This window comes from Tachyglossus aculeatus, chromosome X1, assembly GCF_015852505.1.
Source record: "Tachyglossus aculeatus isolate mTacAcu1 chromosome X1, mTacAcu1.pri, whole genome shotgun sequence".
In the NCBI taxonomy this organism is placed as follows: domain Eukaryota; kingdom Metazoa; phylum Chordata; class Mammalia; order Monotremata; family Tachyglossidae; genus Tachyglossus; species Tachyglossus aculeatus.
In genome coordinates this window covers 119,345,913-119,362,218 of record NC_052101.1, presented here as the reverse complement: position 1 = coordinate 119,362,218, position 16,306 = coordinate 119,345,913, and the positions used below count along the sequence as shown (strand labels likewise).

The 16,306-nt window shown below is 45.5% G+C and overlaps 1 protein-coding gene across 13 annotated transcripts in view; it reads right to left on the bottom strand.

Moving 5' to 3' along the window:
- The window catches only part of MYO9B (myosin IXB), a 115,907-nt gene that overhangs the window by 12,162 nt on the left and 87,439 nt on the right, over nt 1–16,306 (bottom strand). For all 13 annotated transcript variants that reach the window (XM_038773000.1, XM_038773005.1, XM_038772999.1 and 10 more), the window contains 12 exons: nt 14,457–14,567; nt 13,177–13,299; nt 9,525–9,674; nt 9,250–9,419; nt 7,591–8,550; nt 7,277–7,340; nt 6,891–7,024; nt 6,272–6,405; nt 5,357–5,556; nt 3,874–3,972; nt 2,724–2,900; nt 1,048–1,089 (listed from right to left, as the gene is read on the bottom strand). In XM_038773000.1, coding sequence (XP_038628928.1) covers nt 1,048–1,089; nt 2,724–2,900; nt 3,874–3,972; nt 5,357–5,556; nt 6,272–6,405; nt 6,891–7,024; nt 7,277–7,340; nt 7,591–8,550; nt 9,250–9,419; nt 9,525–9,674; nt 13,177–13,299; nt 14,457–14,567 — 2,364 coding nt within the window. The remainder of the gene's footprint in view (nt 1–1,047; nt 1,090–2,723; nt 2,901–3,873; nt 3,973–5,356; nt 5,557–6,271; nt 6,406–6,890; nt 7,025–7,276; nt 7,341–7,590; nt 8,551–9,249; nt 9,420–9,524; nt 9,675–13,176; nt 13,300–14,456; nt 14,568–16,306) is intronic.

The following is a 16,306-nucleotide window of genomic DNA, read 5'->3' as shown; positions in this document are numbered from 1 at the left end:
GTGAGAAATTGATTTAGTCTCCCTCCCCTCCCTGAAAACAAACCCAACTGCTAAATTTATCAATGAAGTAACTTCTCAAGAACTTAAAAGACCGGGACACAGCCCCTCCTAAGAAGTGAAATGAGTCAATTTTCAGTCTCTCTCCTTCCTTTGCTCGCTCCCTCCCTCCCTCAAACTCTGCTCCTAGCTCTCTTAGTACCAACATCATCAACTTTGGGATTCCCCCAGCCAGAACTCTGGGTTGACTCCAGGTTGAGTCAGCTCTGCCCATTCCAGGGAACTCCCAGGGGAAGGGACACTTCCAGAGCCTCTCTGAGAATCCCAATCATATCAGGGCACTTCCAGCAGGAAGAGGAGATAGGTTTTGTGTAGCCCTCCACTACTTTTCCAGGGAGGCTTTTCTAGAATTGACTTGGAATGGGGGTGGGAGAGTGGGAGAGGGGGGACTGGCCTATCCAAGAGCAGCCCCTCCGAGGTGGCTGCAGGTCCTTCGTGAATCTCTGGGGCCCTCCGAGGTATTCCACAGTTTGAATCAATCAGTGATATTTTTATTGAGTGCTTTCTGTGGACAGAGCACTGAACTAAGGCATTTGGGAGACTAAAAATACACTAGAGTTGGTAGACACAATCTCAGCCCTCAGTGCTCAGTGGTATCCAGAAGCCAAATTTCCCAGAATTTCAAGTTTAGTTATAAGTAGCTAAGTGGCTAGTAGATAAGGTCCAATATGGAATGAATGGAAAGAAAACATACCATGACTGAGCCCTGTTCAAATTTCAAGAGAGGATCAGGGCAGGTAACTATTTTCGCCGCCCACCACCTGGCTCTAGGATTTTATGATTATGAGGCCCTTTATCGACCAATCAGTTGTATTTACTACGTGCTCTGTGTGCAGAGCACTGTACTAAGCACTTGGGAGAGTACAATATGAGTTGGTAGACACATTCCCAGCCCAAAACGAGCTTACAGGAGAGGCTTTAGGATAGCCTTCTTTCGTAAGGAGACAAATTTAATCATCATTCCATTTTTGGGCAGAATACTGTACTCACTGCGCGGTCTTGTTTTCTCTTTTTCTTCTGAGCCTTGCTTTGCTGTGAAGGAACAAAAAGGAGATATTCTTGTGCTGAACTCCAACAATTTGAAAATTTTACACTACTCTCTGCCAAATTCCCTTTCACTGCAGGTCCTCATTTAGGGCAGGGGAGGCTGGACAGTGACTGTTGAAATGGCAGTTCTTTTCAAAAACAAGGAAGGAGTCCCTACAGTTATCTTTTCCAATTTACATTTTAATATTGGCAGGGATTTATACAGACAGTCCTCACCACCGGTTGAATACACTAGATTTCCCTCATACACCAATACTAGTACCACTACTAATTAATAATTGTAGTACTTGTTAAGTGCTTACTGCGTGCCAAGCACAGTCTAAGTAGGAGGGAGAACAGGTATTGAATGCTCATTTTACAGATGAGGGAACTGAGACCCAGAGAAGTTAAGTGACTTGCCCGAGGTCATACAGAAGGCAGGGGGCGGAGCCAGGTTTAGAACCCAGGTCCTCCTTACCACTTCAGAATCATCATCAGGATAGGTAATGTTTTGATAAAAATAGAGATGACTAACATAATAATAATAATAATGGCATTAAGCGCTCACTATGTGCAAAGCACTGTTCTAAGCGCTGGGGAGGTTACAAGGTGATCAGGTTGTCCCACGGGAGGCTCACAGTCTTAATCCCCATTTTACAGATGAGGGAACTGAGGCACAGAGAACTTAAGTGACTTGCCCGAAGTCACACAACTGACAACTGGAGAAGTTGGGATTTGAATCCATGACCTCTAACTCCAAGCCTGTGCTCTTTCCACTAAGCCACGCTGCTTCCATGCTGCTTAACATAAGACAACAGGGGCTAATCAGAACGACCACCAAGTACTTATTAGGGATCCACAGGGTGCGTTGTTATTATTATGGTATTTGTTAAACGCTTACTATGTGTCAAGCCCTGTTCTAAGTGCTGGGGGAGATACAAGTTAATCAGATTGGACATGGTCTGTCCCACCTGGGGCTCATAACACGGTACTAACACGGTAGGTTAAGGGTATACGTAAAGGAATACTCATGGCCTCTGCCCTCCAGAAGCTTACAGTCTAATAAGGAAGATGGAATAGGAAAAAAAAAAACCCGATACAATCAACATATATTTTATAGATACAGTAATTATGTGAAGGAAGTGGATGGAATTGTTTATACGATTATACTAGCTCACGAAAGAATGGATGGGAAAAGGTTTGTGGAGAGGTGGCTCTGTGCTGTGACAAATGATAATAATAATGGTATTTGTTAAGTGCTCACTATGTGTCAAGCACTGTTCTGAGCACTGGGGGCTATACAAGCTAATCAGGCTGGACACAGTCCCTGTCTCATATGGGGCTCACAGTCTCAATCTCCATTTTACAGATGAGGGAACTGAGGTACGGAGAAGTGAAGTGACTTATCCAAGATCACACAGGAGAGAAGGGAGGGAAGACTGGGTGTGGGAGTCCCAGAAAGCCACAAGCTGAGTTGAAATGGAGAGTGTGAAGTGGGAAATGGAATGGACAGGTCCAGTGGGAGCCAACTGGTTTCCGGAAGACTTTGAGATGGTGAAAATATCATCAGCAGCAGCATTTATTGAGTGCCAACTGTTTGCAGAGCATCCAGTATTTGGCTGCTTAAGGATTAGTCATACCTTTGGTGGTTCAGAATCATCTCTCTTTATGTATCCTCTGCTGAACTCATCAAGGAGGGACTGGAAAATATTCAGGACCAAGTTTGTATCCTTTTCTCCTTTCTCCAAAGCCAGGTTATCCACCACAATCTGGTAGTTTTCCATCAGATCTTTATAGCCAACGTGAATTTTCCCATTCTAATGGGAGGAAGGAAAAAAGTGAAAAGCACACATTGAGGCTAAACTTCCTCCTTTTCAGACCTCGGTAGATGTATCCCTCAGTTTGAAGATTGTATCCATGGGTGTGACTCATGAGACTCTGAGACTCTCTGGCACACTTGCATCTCTGAAAATTTAGTAGCACCCCTTTTCTTGTCCCTTGCCATTCAGGATAAACATTGCTCAAACATCAATGGTAAGAAGAACGGTGGTTTTTGTTAAGCGCCTGCTATGCGCTAATCTCTGTACTCCACGATGGGGCAGATAAAATAGAAACAGATTGGACATAGGCCCTGTCCATGTGCCACTGCTAGAAGGACATGCACTTGAATTGTTTTTATAGTAGTGGAGATGGTTTGCCTTGAGCCATTCACACTCTCTCACCTGGTCCCCCGTGCCAAACGGCACGCACCGCGAGACAACTGGGGGAGAGGGAGTGGGCGAAGTTTTTGTCCTTAGAACAGAACAGCTTTGAGACCTCAACAGACACCACTGTGCCCTTACCCATTTCAAATGCCCTCTTGAATAAGACACTCAAGAGTGGCTCAGTAAGTAAGGGTTGTAGGATTCTATTCTACTTTCTTGTGAAAACCAGGGTAAAAGCCAAAACAAGCAAGAAAACAAAAAATCAAGAACACCACCACAATACACAGTTGGCCTCAAAATAGTCAACTGGACAGACCGGAGCCGGAAAAAGGCAAGAACACCAAGCAGGGCAAACACGGGCATCAGCAGTCACTTCTACCTCTGGCTTAACATGTGTCTGGTCCTGTCGGTCTCTCTATCTCTGACTGTGGCAGTGATCCACAGAAAGACAGATATGTAATAGAGACAACAGGGCTAAACACTCTTAAGAACAAGACTTAAGATGCCCTAGAGGAAAATACAGTTAATGCCCCTTATTCTTCTAACGTAGTCTCTAAATTTACATTAAGAAGAAAAGGATACCTACCGGGACTGAGTACATTGATTTTATATTGCTCCTAAATTTTTCTGTGGCTTCATTAAATAAAATTTCAATGGGCGTCTTCTGAGAGCACAGATCGTTTATCTGAGAGACAAGAACTTAGAATGAGTACTCTTTTTTTCTGAAGATGATAAATATCTGAAGATGATAAAAGCTACCTCACTGACTGGATTACTGCATCAGCCTCCTCTCTGGATCTCCCACCCTCCTGTCTCTCCCCACTTCAATCTACACTTCACGCTGCTGCCCGGATCATCTTTGTGCAGAAACGCTCTGGGCACGTTACTCCCCTCCTCAAAAATCTCCAGTGGCTACCAATCAACCTATGCTTCAGGCAAAAACTCCTCACGCGGCTTCAGGGCTCTCCATCACCTTGCCCCCTCCTACCTCACCTCCCTTCTCTCCTTCTACAGTCCAGCCCGCACCCTCCGCTCCTCTGCCGCTAACCTCCTCACTGTGCCTCGTTCTTGTCTGTCCCGCCGTTGACCCCCGGCCCACGTCCTCCCCCTGGCCTGGAATGCCCTCCCTCCGCAAATCCGCCAAGCTAGCTCTCTTCCTCCCTTCAAAGCCCTACTGAGAGCTCACCTCCTCCAGGAAGCCTTCCCAGACTGAGCCCCCCCCATTCCTCTCCCCCTCCCCCCCGCCCAACCTCCTTCCCCTCCCCACAGCACCTGTATATATGTTTGTACAGATTTATTACTCTATTTTACTTGTACATATTTACTATTCTATTTATTTTATTTTGTTAATATGTTTTTTGTTGTCTGTCTCCCCCTTCTAGACTGTGAGCCCACTGTTGGGTAGGGACCATCTCTATATGTTGCCAACTTGTACTTCCCAAGTGCTTAGTACAGTGCTCTGCACACAGTAAGCGCTCAATAAATACGACTGAATGAATGAATAAGTGGGAGTAATGGGTCTTGCTAATCTGCTAATAATACTAAACAAAACTATTTCCACACGAGATGACATAGGTAGACTGAAGAAACACAAATGCAGATTTATAAGCTAATTTAGCATCCATTTTCCCACTGGCCGGCTAAATGAGATATACCATCATTGTGCCAGTGGTGGACAAATTTCTCCGAGTGGCACATCGTTCACTCCAGGAGTCTCATACTTGGTCTAACCACTGCTGTTTGGCCCCTGCCTCAAGAGGAAGGCTGCCATTTTCCAAGGAGCCTGGTGGAATCTAAAACCATTGCTTCAGATCTCTTCCTAAATTTGGAGGGGGATGAGGAGGGCGGTACAGGCCTCTATGCTCCCTCTGTTCAATCAACCTCCCCTCCAAACTCCCTGCAGCCCATATAAATGCTCATCTTTGCCTGTACTCCCAGAAAAAAGGGCAGAGCCCTTGGAGTCCTGAAGTGACCAAGCAAATTTTTATTGTTTAGTTATTCCCACTAGGCCCTAAATTGTCACTCATACCTAAGTAGTATAGTAAAGCACACTGATTTGGAAATCTCACCTTATTCAAAAGAAACTCATCAAGATATTTCAGCTCATTGGCATTTGTAATTTTCCGGAACACAGAGTCTCTCCATTTCTCAGATACTGTTGTAATTTTCCCAATTTTAATGTTACGGTTCTTCTTTGCTTTACTACCTGGTTCTTTTACATGGCGCTCTCTCTCCCCTGCTTGAGGGCGATTTTGATGTCCAGATGGAGCTAAGAACAAAAAAAGAAAAAAAACACCCCAAACAGTATGGGACATTTTTATTCTAGGTAGACTACTACTTTGGTAGCATCGGTGTCTCATTTTTTATGGTATCCGTTAAGCGCTTACTATGCGTCAAACACCGTTCTAAGCCCTGGGGTAGATAAGAGTTGATCAGGTTGGACACAGTCCCTGTCCCATATGGGGCTCAGTCTAAGTAGGAGGGAGTAGGATTTCATCCCCATTTTACAGTTGAGGAAACAGAGGCAGAGAGAAATTAACTGACTTGCCCAAATTCACACAGCACGCAATTGGCAGAGCCAGGATTAGAATCCAGGTCCTCTGATTCCCAGGCCCATGCTCCTTCCCCTAAGCCATGCTGCTTCCCCCACCCGCTTACTCTTTTCCAGCACTTAGTAGAGTGAATCACACATAGTAAGCACTTCATAAATAATACAACTACTACTCCTGCTACTATAGCAACAATACTACAATATCTAGGAGAGACAAATGCCATTTTAACTCTAGCGCTAGCAAAGCCAATAATATATAGAACTTTCTGGTAATCCTATACACCTTGAATGGCACTCAAATCAAACTCACAAAATGTCATTTTTGGTGAGGTTTTACTGACAGAAAACCCTCTATGATCACTGTATCTCTCTCAGGTTCTTGTGGTTAATTCCACTTCCACATCCATGGAAAACCACACCACAGAAGACTCACCTTCTGCCACCTTCTTCGCCACTACAGCATCCAATGCTACATGTGTGGTAGATGTGAAGTTTTCTCCTTCCTCCATTACCTCCAAAGTCTTCTTATCCTGCTTTTTGGGCAGGAAAAGCCTTTTAAAGGTGGATCTATGAGAATAAAGCATTAGGATTTAGGTGAGCAATTGCTACTAAATACAATTGAATGAATAATAAACAAGCACAGTGTTTCTCCTTGTTAAAAAAAAACAATTTCAATTTTCACAGCTTTAGAAGAAACATTCAGAGCCTCAAACTGAAGTAACTCTGGCGGTCTGACAGAAGATAAGGAGGTGCTAGATTTCCAAACATTAGTGAAGCAGAATACAACAAAAAGGCGAAAAGCCATGACCTAGACTGTACTTTTTAAATCGATAACGACTGTCCTATCAGTTAGCAGAGACAGGGTACAACATCTCAGTGCCCCTCTATACTGAATGACTGAGGCATTTATATTGTTGATAACTTCTCTGCCCAACTGAGAAGATTTTTCAGCACTTGGCCCAACAGTGTAAACTGAAGAGGAGAAAGACCTATTTTCCTACAATTCAAGATGGGGCCACCGACTTTGAAGGTGTCACGTTTATAACACGTACTTGGTTTCGGGCTGCTGGCCGGGAGAGAGTCCCGCAGCACCGCCATCCACCTGAGCTGACTGCTCGTTGGACTTCTTCTTCTGTACGACCTGCTTCTTGGTGCTTTTCTCCGTGTCTATTACGTCTGCAGCGGGCTGCAGGGGATTAAGAGAAGGGGACACGTGAACACAGAGATCCACAAGAGTACTTAATCTAAATCCCTCCCAGAGAAAAATGTTCGCATTTGATATATACATGCAAGGAAAAGGCAGGCTTTTGTGACAGTAATTAAAACACCCATGTAAGAGACCATGTAAGAGACCATACCTGTGTCTCTGCACAGGTATGGAGGACAAAATAATCCTCCTGCAACACATATGAAGCATTTACCTGACTGAAGCATTTACCTGACTCTTGGTGGAGGAAGGAACTAGTTTACAGACTTCACTGACTGTCGGAGTTCCCGTCTCCCTACGGGATTACAAAAGCATGGCAGTTATTTACTAGAGTTGAAATCTGCTCTGAGAAAAATCAAATTTCCTTCCCCGTTCAAATGTATATTCTCTTTCCCCTTAAATCCATCTTTACAAGTCGCCAAGTAGTGTCACTCTAAGCGGGACAGAAAGATTTAAAGCCAACACATTTGTCAGAGCCCTAGGCTTTAATGACAGGTATTATCTATTGTGGGGAACCAAGAAAAGAAAATGTAAATTGCTCTTACTCTAATGGTCTCAGAGGAGAACTGGCAGTCCTGTATTTCTCACTGATTTGCTCTTCCAGGGATTGGCTCAGTACTGTACTTTGGCCAGCAGCCATGAACTTCTTTCCTCTCCACAGCTCTAGCGCATTGACCAATTTGTCCGATTCGGTTTCTCGGTATCTTTGGATTTGGGTAGCAGTCCGACCATCCTGGTCTTCGTTGGCTTTCTGGCCAACGCTTGGTTTGTTTTTACCTTCGTGATGCTCAGGGGGACCTTTGGCACAGGGAAGATTAATTTCACCGCTCAGGGGGAGGCTTGATGGTCTTTCGAGATTGCTGAAGTTTTCGCTTCCTTTCTGCTGTTCCTCCTGGTCCTCTTCCACTTTCACGGCATCCAAAACCTTGTTATCTGACACTTCCTCCTTTAGTTCTTCAGGTTTCTCTTTGGATAAATCACCAAGGGCTACTATTTCACGTGAAACGCTTACCTCTGACTGGATTCTATTTTGTGAAATATCCTGCTCTTGGATGCATTCATCCTGTTCTTGAACTCTCTTTGCTGGAGCCTCACTAATACTGCTTTCTTCCTTATGGGACTGTATGTGCTTGTTCTGAAATTTTACATGTTCAAGCCCCCTCTGACGCCGAGTTTCACGCTTTTCCCGGCTGCTTGCAACTTTCTCGTGACTTTCAACTACACGTTTCTGGAAAGAAGGGGCCATCTCATTACGCTGGCTGCCTTTTCCAGTTTCTGCATTTTGTTTCGCATCTCCTCCTGCAATTGAAATGTCACTCAGCTGATTTTCAAGTTCAGAAACAGGATCTAACTTGACTTCAGATCTGACAGTCATCTGTTCAGACATCTGCTCCCCGGTCTCAGCCTGGCCCGAAACAATTTCTGTGTCGTCTCTGTTCTGAATTTGCTCCATTTCCCTTTTCTTCTCCTCGGCCTTCCGCTTCTCCAAAACCATCTGGCGAAAGCTGGTTAGAAAAAAGAAGGCTTTCAGAAAAAGGGGGCCATCAGGCACACCACTAGAAACTTCACCCAATGAGGTCCAAAATGCCGCTCTCAAACTATGCCTGGCTCCTCCATGGAACTCACTGCCAATCACCTGGATCGTGGTGTAGGTGGAAGAAATGCAGTTTGAGACCTGTACTTCCCACAAGGTTCACCTTGCAGTAAGACAGAGCACTGCGTGCTGGCTCAGAAGGGCTTTGCCAGACGGACCTCTGGGTTAAAAGGTATAGGCAACGGTAACCCTATTTCGCTAGGATGCCAATATCCCACGTCTTGGCTATTTTTTTATTTTATGGTACTTGTTAAGTGCTTACTATGTGTCCAACACTGCTCCAAGCGCTGGGGTAGGTACAAGTTAATTAGGCCGGACACAGTCCCTGTGCCGCATGGGGCTTATAGTCTTAAGTAGGAGGGCAAATGGGTATTGAATCCTCATTTTACAGTTGAGGAGACTGAGGCACAGAGAAATTCAGTGACTTGCCCAAGGCAATTGGCGGAGCTAGGATTAGAACCCAGGTCCTCTGACTCCCAAACCCGTGCTCTTTCCACTGGGCCACACTGCTTCTCGTTTGGCTCCTTCAAAAATAACTAGGTGGTCGGCATAAGAGTTTCCAATACAACTTGACATAAATCTGGACAAACAGAATCCCCGCTTCCTTCACCTCTTTCGCTGCAGGAACCCCCTGAAGAGATTCTGTAGAAAAACAATTCTCCTTCTCTGCTGCAGGTAGGCTCTCCGCTGTCTGTATCCTTTCCAAAAGGACTGAATATAATAAACGGCAGCGTTGACTCTCTCCTGGGCTCTCCTAAACTGGTAAGAACGCCAACAGGCCTAAAAAGTGTTTAAGAAACACAAGTAGTCAGAGGCAGGCGGAACCCTGGTAAAGGAGAGCTGCTCCCCCCACACACGTAAAGTTCGAATGGAAAAGAAAGATACCTGAATGGTAATGGCGGCCTGCTTCACCTGGAGGAAGTGCCTTCTTTCCAAAACCACCCGGACCCAGCTCTGGAGAAGAATGATTTTCCGAATCACTTCTTTGTGAAGTGTTTCTTGCAGTTTTTGCCGTTCGGTCTCCTTCATGAACACCTGGTTGGGAAGAAAAGGGCTCCAGTCACACTCCCACCTCTTAAAAGCAGAGAAATCCAAGGGACAAGAGTTTAATTTTATAATAATAATAATGATGATGATGATGACATTTGTTATGCGCTTAATACGTGCCAAGCACTGTGCTAAGTGCTGGGGTAGATACAAGGTAATCAAGTTGTCCCATGTGGGGCTCACAGTCAATCCCCATTTTACAGATTGAGGTACAGAGAAGTTAAGTAACTGGCCCAAAGTCACACAGCTGATAAGTGGTGGAGCCGAGATTAGAACCCACGACCTCTGACTCCCAAGCCCATGCTCTTTCCACTAAGCCACGTACTTAATGCCTCTAGGAAGATTGAGTTCCCACCTTACATCAGACACAAACCCCAACTTTTTCACCGGGGAGGGTGCCATTTTCTAATGGTATACAAATAAACATGTACATACATATAAAAAGACCACTAAGTTAATAATACCCGTTCTGTGTAATATAAATTCCTCTCTCTCCATGCCCTCAACCCTGAGGCTATGAAGCCCAGCTTAAAGTTCAAATAGCTAGTTGCAAATCCAAAACAAATTCAAGACCTAAGTTTTGGAAATCAACATTTATCGGCAGTCGCACAGGGTTTCAGCTCTGTCACACCCATTGATGACAAAATGCAAGTTAGTAGTTTAAGACCCACGTTACGTTAAGGTTATTCAATCAGTCAAAGGTATTTACTGAGCCCCTGGAGGTGAAGCACCACACTAAACGTTCCCCTTGCCCTCCTCAGGCTCGGACTCTGGCAGAGAGATAAGGCCCGGGCTGCTTCTAAGACGGAGCCCTGTGCAAAGAGCCTATGCTGCCGTGGCAGTTTCCCCCACTGCTCCTTCCCCTCCCTGGTTCTAAACTGCGGTCCGGGTTGAGCTCTGCTGGGGTGTGGCCTCATTTTTGCCCCCGCTGTTCAAGGTGGCTCCGCAGCCCAGTGGGGGCTCCGACCTGCTGTCACCACCCCTCTTGCCTGCGACGCCTGCCGAAGGTCTGAGCTGCCACTGCTTTGGAGCGTCTCCAGGCCTGTGTGCTACCAGTCCTGAGGCCTGGCTCCAGTCGCGGCGTGTCCCTCAACCCCAGAGGGCAGCCCACAGCAACGCCTCAAGCAGCTGCTGGACACCTCTGATCCCCACCCAATAACGGCTTAGGATTGACCTTAGCTCTCCTTGTTACCCCAAGTCCTTGGTATTGGGGGTGCCCCCTGCTCCTCCCCCCTCCGGCCACAAGGCTCCAAGATGGCAGATCAGGCCACAACCACTGGAGGAGGGACTAAGAACGATGAACGGGTGCCACTGGAGAAGGAGGGACTCCGATTTGCGCGAAGCCCTGGAACCTGACGGACAGACCGGGGACTGATGAGGGTTCGTTCCTGTGGAAGCATCTTCAGGAGGGCCAAGGGGCGCTGCCTGTGTCAGCCGGGGTGCGGGGGGGGGGGGTGGGGTGGGGTGTGTGTGTGTGTGTGTGTGTGTGTGTGTGTGTGTGTGTGTGTGTGTGTGTGTGTGTGTGTGTGTGTGTTTGTTTATACAAATAGACGGGAGGATGCATTAAAACCCCGCCAGGGTAAGCAGCCTGTAGGACTGCTCAGTGCCTGGGCCAGCGATTGTGTGCTGAGCCCTCCCAGGATGGAGTGGGATTAAAGGTGCCTGAACTGGAGCAAACCATGGCCTCTCTGTTCTCTATGCTACACCTCACCGGGAGTGGTAGCAGTAAACATTTGGGAAAGTACAACAGAAGCAGACCTTGGCTCCCTGCTCCCAAGGGGCACCCGATCCAACTGGCGAGACAGGCCGAAGTTATTTACAAATAGTGGGAGCACGGGGGAGAGGAAAGCAAGGAAGCTTTTGCTGCTTCTCAGAGAAAATTCAACACTCCCCTTCCAAAAGTCATTCCCACAATTCCTCGATCATGCCTTCAATTTCCCTCAGCTCTCTCCGTGCCCGAGCCGACACTTCTTCATGAAGCCTTTCCGGATTAACCCCACAAACCTTATTTGTACCAAGATATATATATGCCCTGCTATTCGTTCATTCAATCATATTTATTGAGCGCTTACTGTGTGCAGAGCACTGTACTGCTATTGGTCCCGAAGAATCAGGAGACCCAAGTGCTAGCCCTGGCTCTGCAGGCCCCTGCTGGGCCTATGCCACCAGTGCAGAATGGGTCTAACTGAAGAAGCACTGTACCCCAGAGGGAGCAGAACCAGCAGGGCCAAGAGAGTGCACGAATGGCTCACCAATCAATTCCTGCAAATAGGTTGCGGTCCTCAAGTCTTAGGCCCTTGGCTCACCTGTTGTTCTCAAAGGGAGATGGCATCCTACACTTGATCGGCACAACTTTGCTCTAACCACTGTCCTAACTGCGAGAGAAAACTATGAGGCTGCTACTTCAGACATGGTCCCCAGCACCCAGGGTACTCACAATCTAAAAAAGGAGACACGGAGAGAGAAATGACCTGACAACAAGCAGAGAGGGAAAGAAATAATGGGATAAACGTAGCAGACACGGAGAAAAATCAAGCACGTAACAACAAAAGCTACAGTACGGCACTCCTGAAAAGAAGAGCTTCCAGACTCCTGGTTGCTTCCGGTGGGGCCGCCCCTAGTCTGACAGTCACAACCTTCCTAGTGTTCCAACAAGCATTTGTATATTCCGTTCAGTCAGAATGTGGGTTTTCATTACACTTTTAGATACAAAGTGACAGCGTAATTAGGGAATGTTCCTCTGACTACAGTGTGGGTTTTTCCTATTGTGGGGTTCTGCGAGAATGTGCCTCCTTCCCCTCCCCACTACCCCCACTCGCTCCCTCTGTTCTACCCCCAATCCCGCCCCACAGCACTTGTGTGCATATATGTACATATTTAGAATTCTATTTGTTTTATTAATAATGTGTATCTATAATTCTATTTATTTATATTGATGCCTGTTTACTTGTTTTGATGTCTGTCTCCCCCCTTCTAGACTGTGAGCCCGTTTTGGGCAGGGATTGTCTCTGTTGCTGAATTGTACTTTCCAAGTGCTTAGTACAGTGCTTTGCACACAGTAAGTGTTCAATAAATACAACGGAATGAATGAATGAATAGGACAGCAGATATAACTTTTCTGTACTTATGCGTCTGTCCATTGTGCTAAATGGAGCTTTATTTATATTTAGGTATTTGTGATTGACCTGTCTTCCTCTATTAAACTATAAATTCCCTGAGGACAGGGACTTGTATGCCTCATCTAGCGATTTCTTAGTAATTCATACACCTAGTGCTCTGCCTACAATGGCACTAATGTTCACTGACAGGTGATGCCGCTTCTGGGGACAACATCCAAACAAATGTTTTAATTTTCCAGGCACACATAAATTGTGCTCCTTGTCTGAGGTTCTTCAAGCAAATGACCCTTTCTATGAATTCAAAATATTTTTTTGCGAAAGAAAAAAAATATTTCACTTCTTTAAGATTTAACAAAACACATTTTACAAACCTTTGTTTTTCCTATCTGGTAGTTTTTCTTGTCAATGTCCATTTTCTCCAGCAGAGCCGAGATGGTCTCCTTAGAAGGGCTGGCATCCTTGGGTAATAACACTTGGAACTGATCCAGGAAATCCTAACATTTTCATTAGATAGAAATGAACGGTTAGTTGCGTTTCTAAATCTACACAAAGGGAAATGATTCCCACCTCTACATCTAAGTTGAGTGTCACTTTTAAGAACCGATCAGTTCAACCATTATCAAAAAGATCAGAAAAAGTTTACTATTTTTTCAGGCTGCCGGATTAAAGGTCTGAAGTTCAGAGGAAAAACGAGATCCTTCATCAAAATAATGCCATATCCCCAATTCTGCTATAACCCATGACAACCATGAGGTGAGATGCTTGATTTGAGTACTCAGTGGTTTACTGAGATTTACATATAGTCTCATTTATAAATATGTGATCAAAAAGTCTTAAAACCTGAATGGAAATTCACATTCATTGGATTGATTTTTCACTGGTCTTGCTAGCACATAAGAAATACGGCTTTCCTAGAGGGAAATGCTTAGCCAAGAGATGTGAAGGTTAAGGAGGGCAAAGTTGAGGAAAGTATATACTTACTGGCTTCAGGTATACGAAAGATTATTATGAAGTGAATGTTGACCTGTGGTTCTCCAAGTCAAAGGAGCAAACGGCTACAAATAATTTTGGTTTGGAGATCCGGAAGGCTTTATTGACTGTCTAGGTGATTAAATACTCTATTCAGGACTACGGTGAATAGCATGGTGCAGTGGATAGAGTCAGAAAGTCATGGGTTCTAATCCGGCTCCACCACTTGTCTGCTGTATGACCTTGGTTAAATCACTTAACTTCTCTGTGCCTCAGTTACCTCGTCTGTGAAAAATGGAGGTTAAGAGTGTAAGCCCAATGTGGAACAGGGATTGTGTCCAACCTGGTTAACGTGTATCTACTCCAGGGCTTAGAACTGTGCTTGGCACATAGTAAGCGCTTAACAAGTATCATAATAATAATAATTATTATTACTACTGTGGAAGGTGGCAGAATTGTTCAACCCTAGAGAGCTAGGAAGACCTAGACAATCATCTGTCCTGGTTTGTTTAGTTACGCACCTGCCTGAAGCACAGGGATGGTTGAGATGATCTAACCAGTTGTCTTATAGTTCTGTCAATCTCAGATCTTCACAAGCTGAAACTGCATCTCACACACACACACACACACACACACACACACACACACACACACAAAATCTGAATTTGAATGTCAACAGTACCTGAAACGTGTATTTGGCACTGTAACCCGACCTCCGGATTCGTACGGTTTCCAACATGCCGGTGTATCTTAACTGCTGCAGAACCAGTTCTTCATCAAAACATAGTTCTTTCTAAAAAGGATACATAAAATGCAATCACGACTAAATCTTTATCCTTTATCACACTGGTGGCTCCTGACAAATTATGTTCAAATTTCTCTTCTAGATATAGATACAGTAAGCTTATGACTGTCACCAGTTCCCTTTCCCCGCTGATGTTTTTAGATGTGAGCCCCTTGAGGACCAGGGATTGGGTCTAACTCCCACCTCTGGATTCTTTTTCAGTGCTTAGTCCTGCTTCTACTAGAGGAGGAGTGTGGCCTAGTGGAAAGAATATGGGCCTAGTAGTCGGAGGACATGCGTTCCAATCCCAGCTCTGCTGTTTACCTTGGGCAAGTTACTTGCCTTCTCTGTGCTTCAGTTCCCTCATCTGCAAAACGAGGGTTCAATACCCGTTCACCCTCCTACTTAGACTGTGAGCCCCACGTGGGACCTGATGATGTTGGATCCACCCCAGCACTTGAAATAGTGCCTGGTACATGGCAAGTGCTTGAATGCCACTAGTATTAGTATTCTGTTATTTGGCACTGATAGAGAAAATGGGAGGTGCTGGTTAGCAAAAATTCCAGGTACCTAAGGGTCAGAGCTGAAAAGTCCTGAGGAGCAGCATGGCCTAGTGGAAAAAGCACCAGCCTGGGAATCAGAAGGACCTGGGTTCTAATCCCAGCTCTACCACTTCTCTGCTGTGTGGCCTCTGAGCAAGTCACTTCACTTCTCTGTGCCTCAGTTACCGCATGTGTAAAATGGAGATTGATACTGTGGGTCCCACGTAGGACATGGCTTGTGTCTAGCCTGTAACTACCTCAGTGCTTAGAACAGTGCCTGGCACATAGTAAGCGCTTAACAAATACCATGAGGAAAAAAAGTCAGGGTTGCCCAGGTGAACCACTCCATCAGTGGACTCCCGCGAGTCAAAATAAACTAGGAATAAAGTTCAAAAGCCTGTTAGCTGAATCCCAGCATGGCTTAAGTTCAAGTATTTGGTGAGGGTGCAGCCCCTGGAAATCCTCCCCACCCTGAAGCTGCCTTAGTGGGAAAACTAAATCAGATTAGTAAAATACTTCAAAACAGCTAGACTCTATCAGCCTTCTCCCTAGGATCAGGGGAGGACTCAAAGCACATTTTCCTCATTGGGTGGAGGCACTCATCATTAGGTAAAGAGTGCAATGTTGGGTACCTGAAAACCTTGAGCTTCCAGGCTGGTTGGTATGGTGCTGGATAACATAGCTTTTACAGAATCTAGAGTCTAGACAACTAGCTGTCTTGGATGGCCCCTTAAAGCTCTTGTCCACGTCCTGCCTCTGGCCTGGAATGCCCTCCCTCCTCAACTTCGACAGACAATTACTCTTCCCCTCCCTTCAAAGCCTTATTGGAGGCACATCTCCTCCAACAGGCCTTCCCTGATTAAGCCCTCCTTGCCTCTTCTCCCTCTCGCTTCTGCATTGTCCTGACTTGATCCCTTCGTTCATCCCCGCTTCGAGCACTAACGTATATATCTGTAGTTTTATTCCTATTAATGTCTGTTAAACTGTACTCTCCCAGGCGCTTTGTACAGTGCTCTCTGCACATAGTAAGTGCTCAATAAATACCACCGGCTTAAGATCTTATGCTTCCTCTCCATGTGGATCTGAGGACCTTCAGGAAATTTATAATAAAAGAACAAAGCTGCACTTTTCTTAGTAACTCTACCTGGGACCTGGATGGGGAGCTGAGAAAAGTTGCCTCTTCCCACAGAACTTTTGAAAGCATCC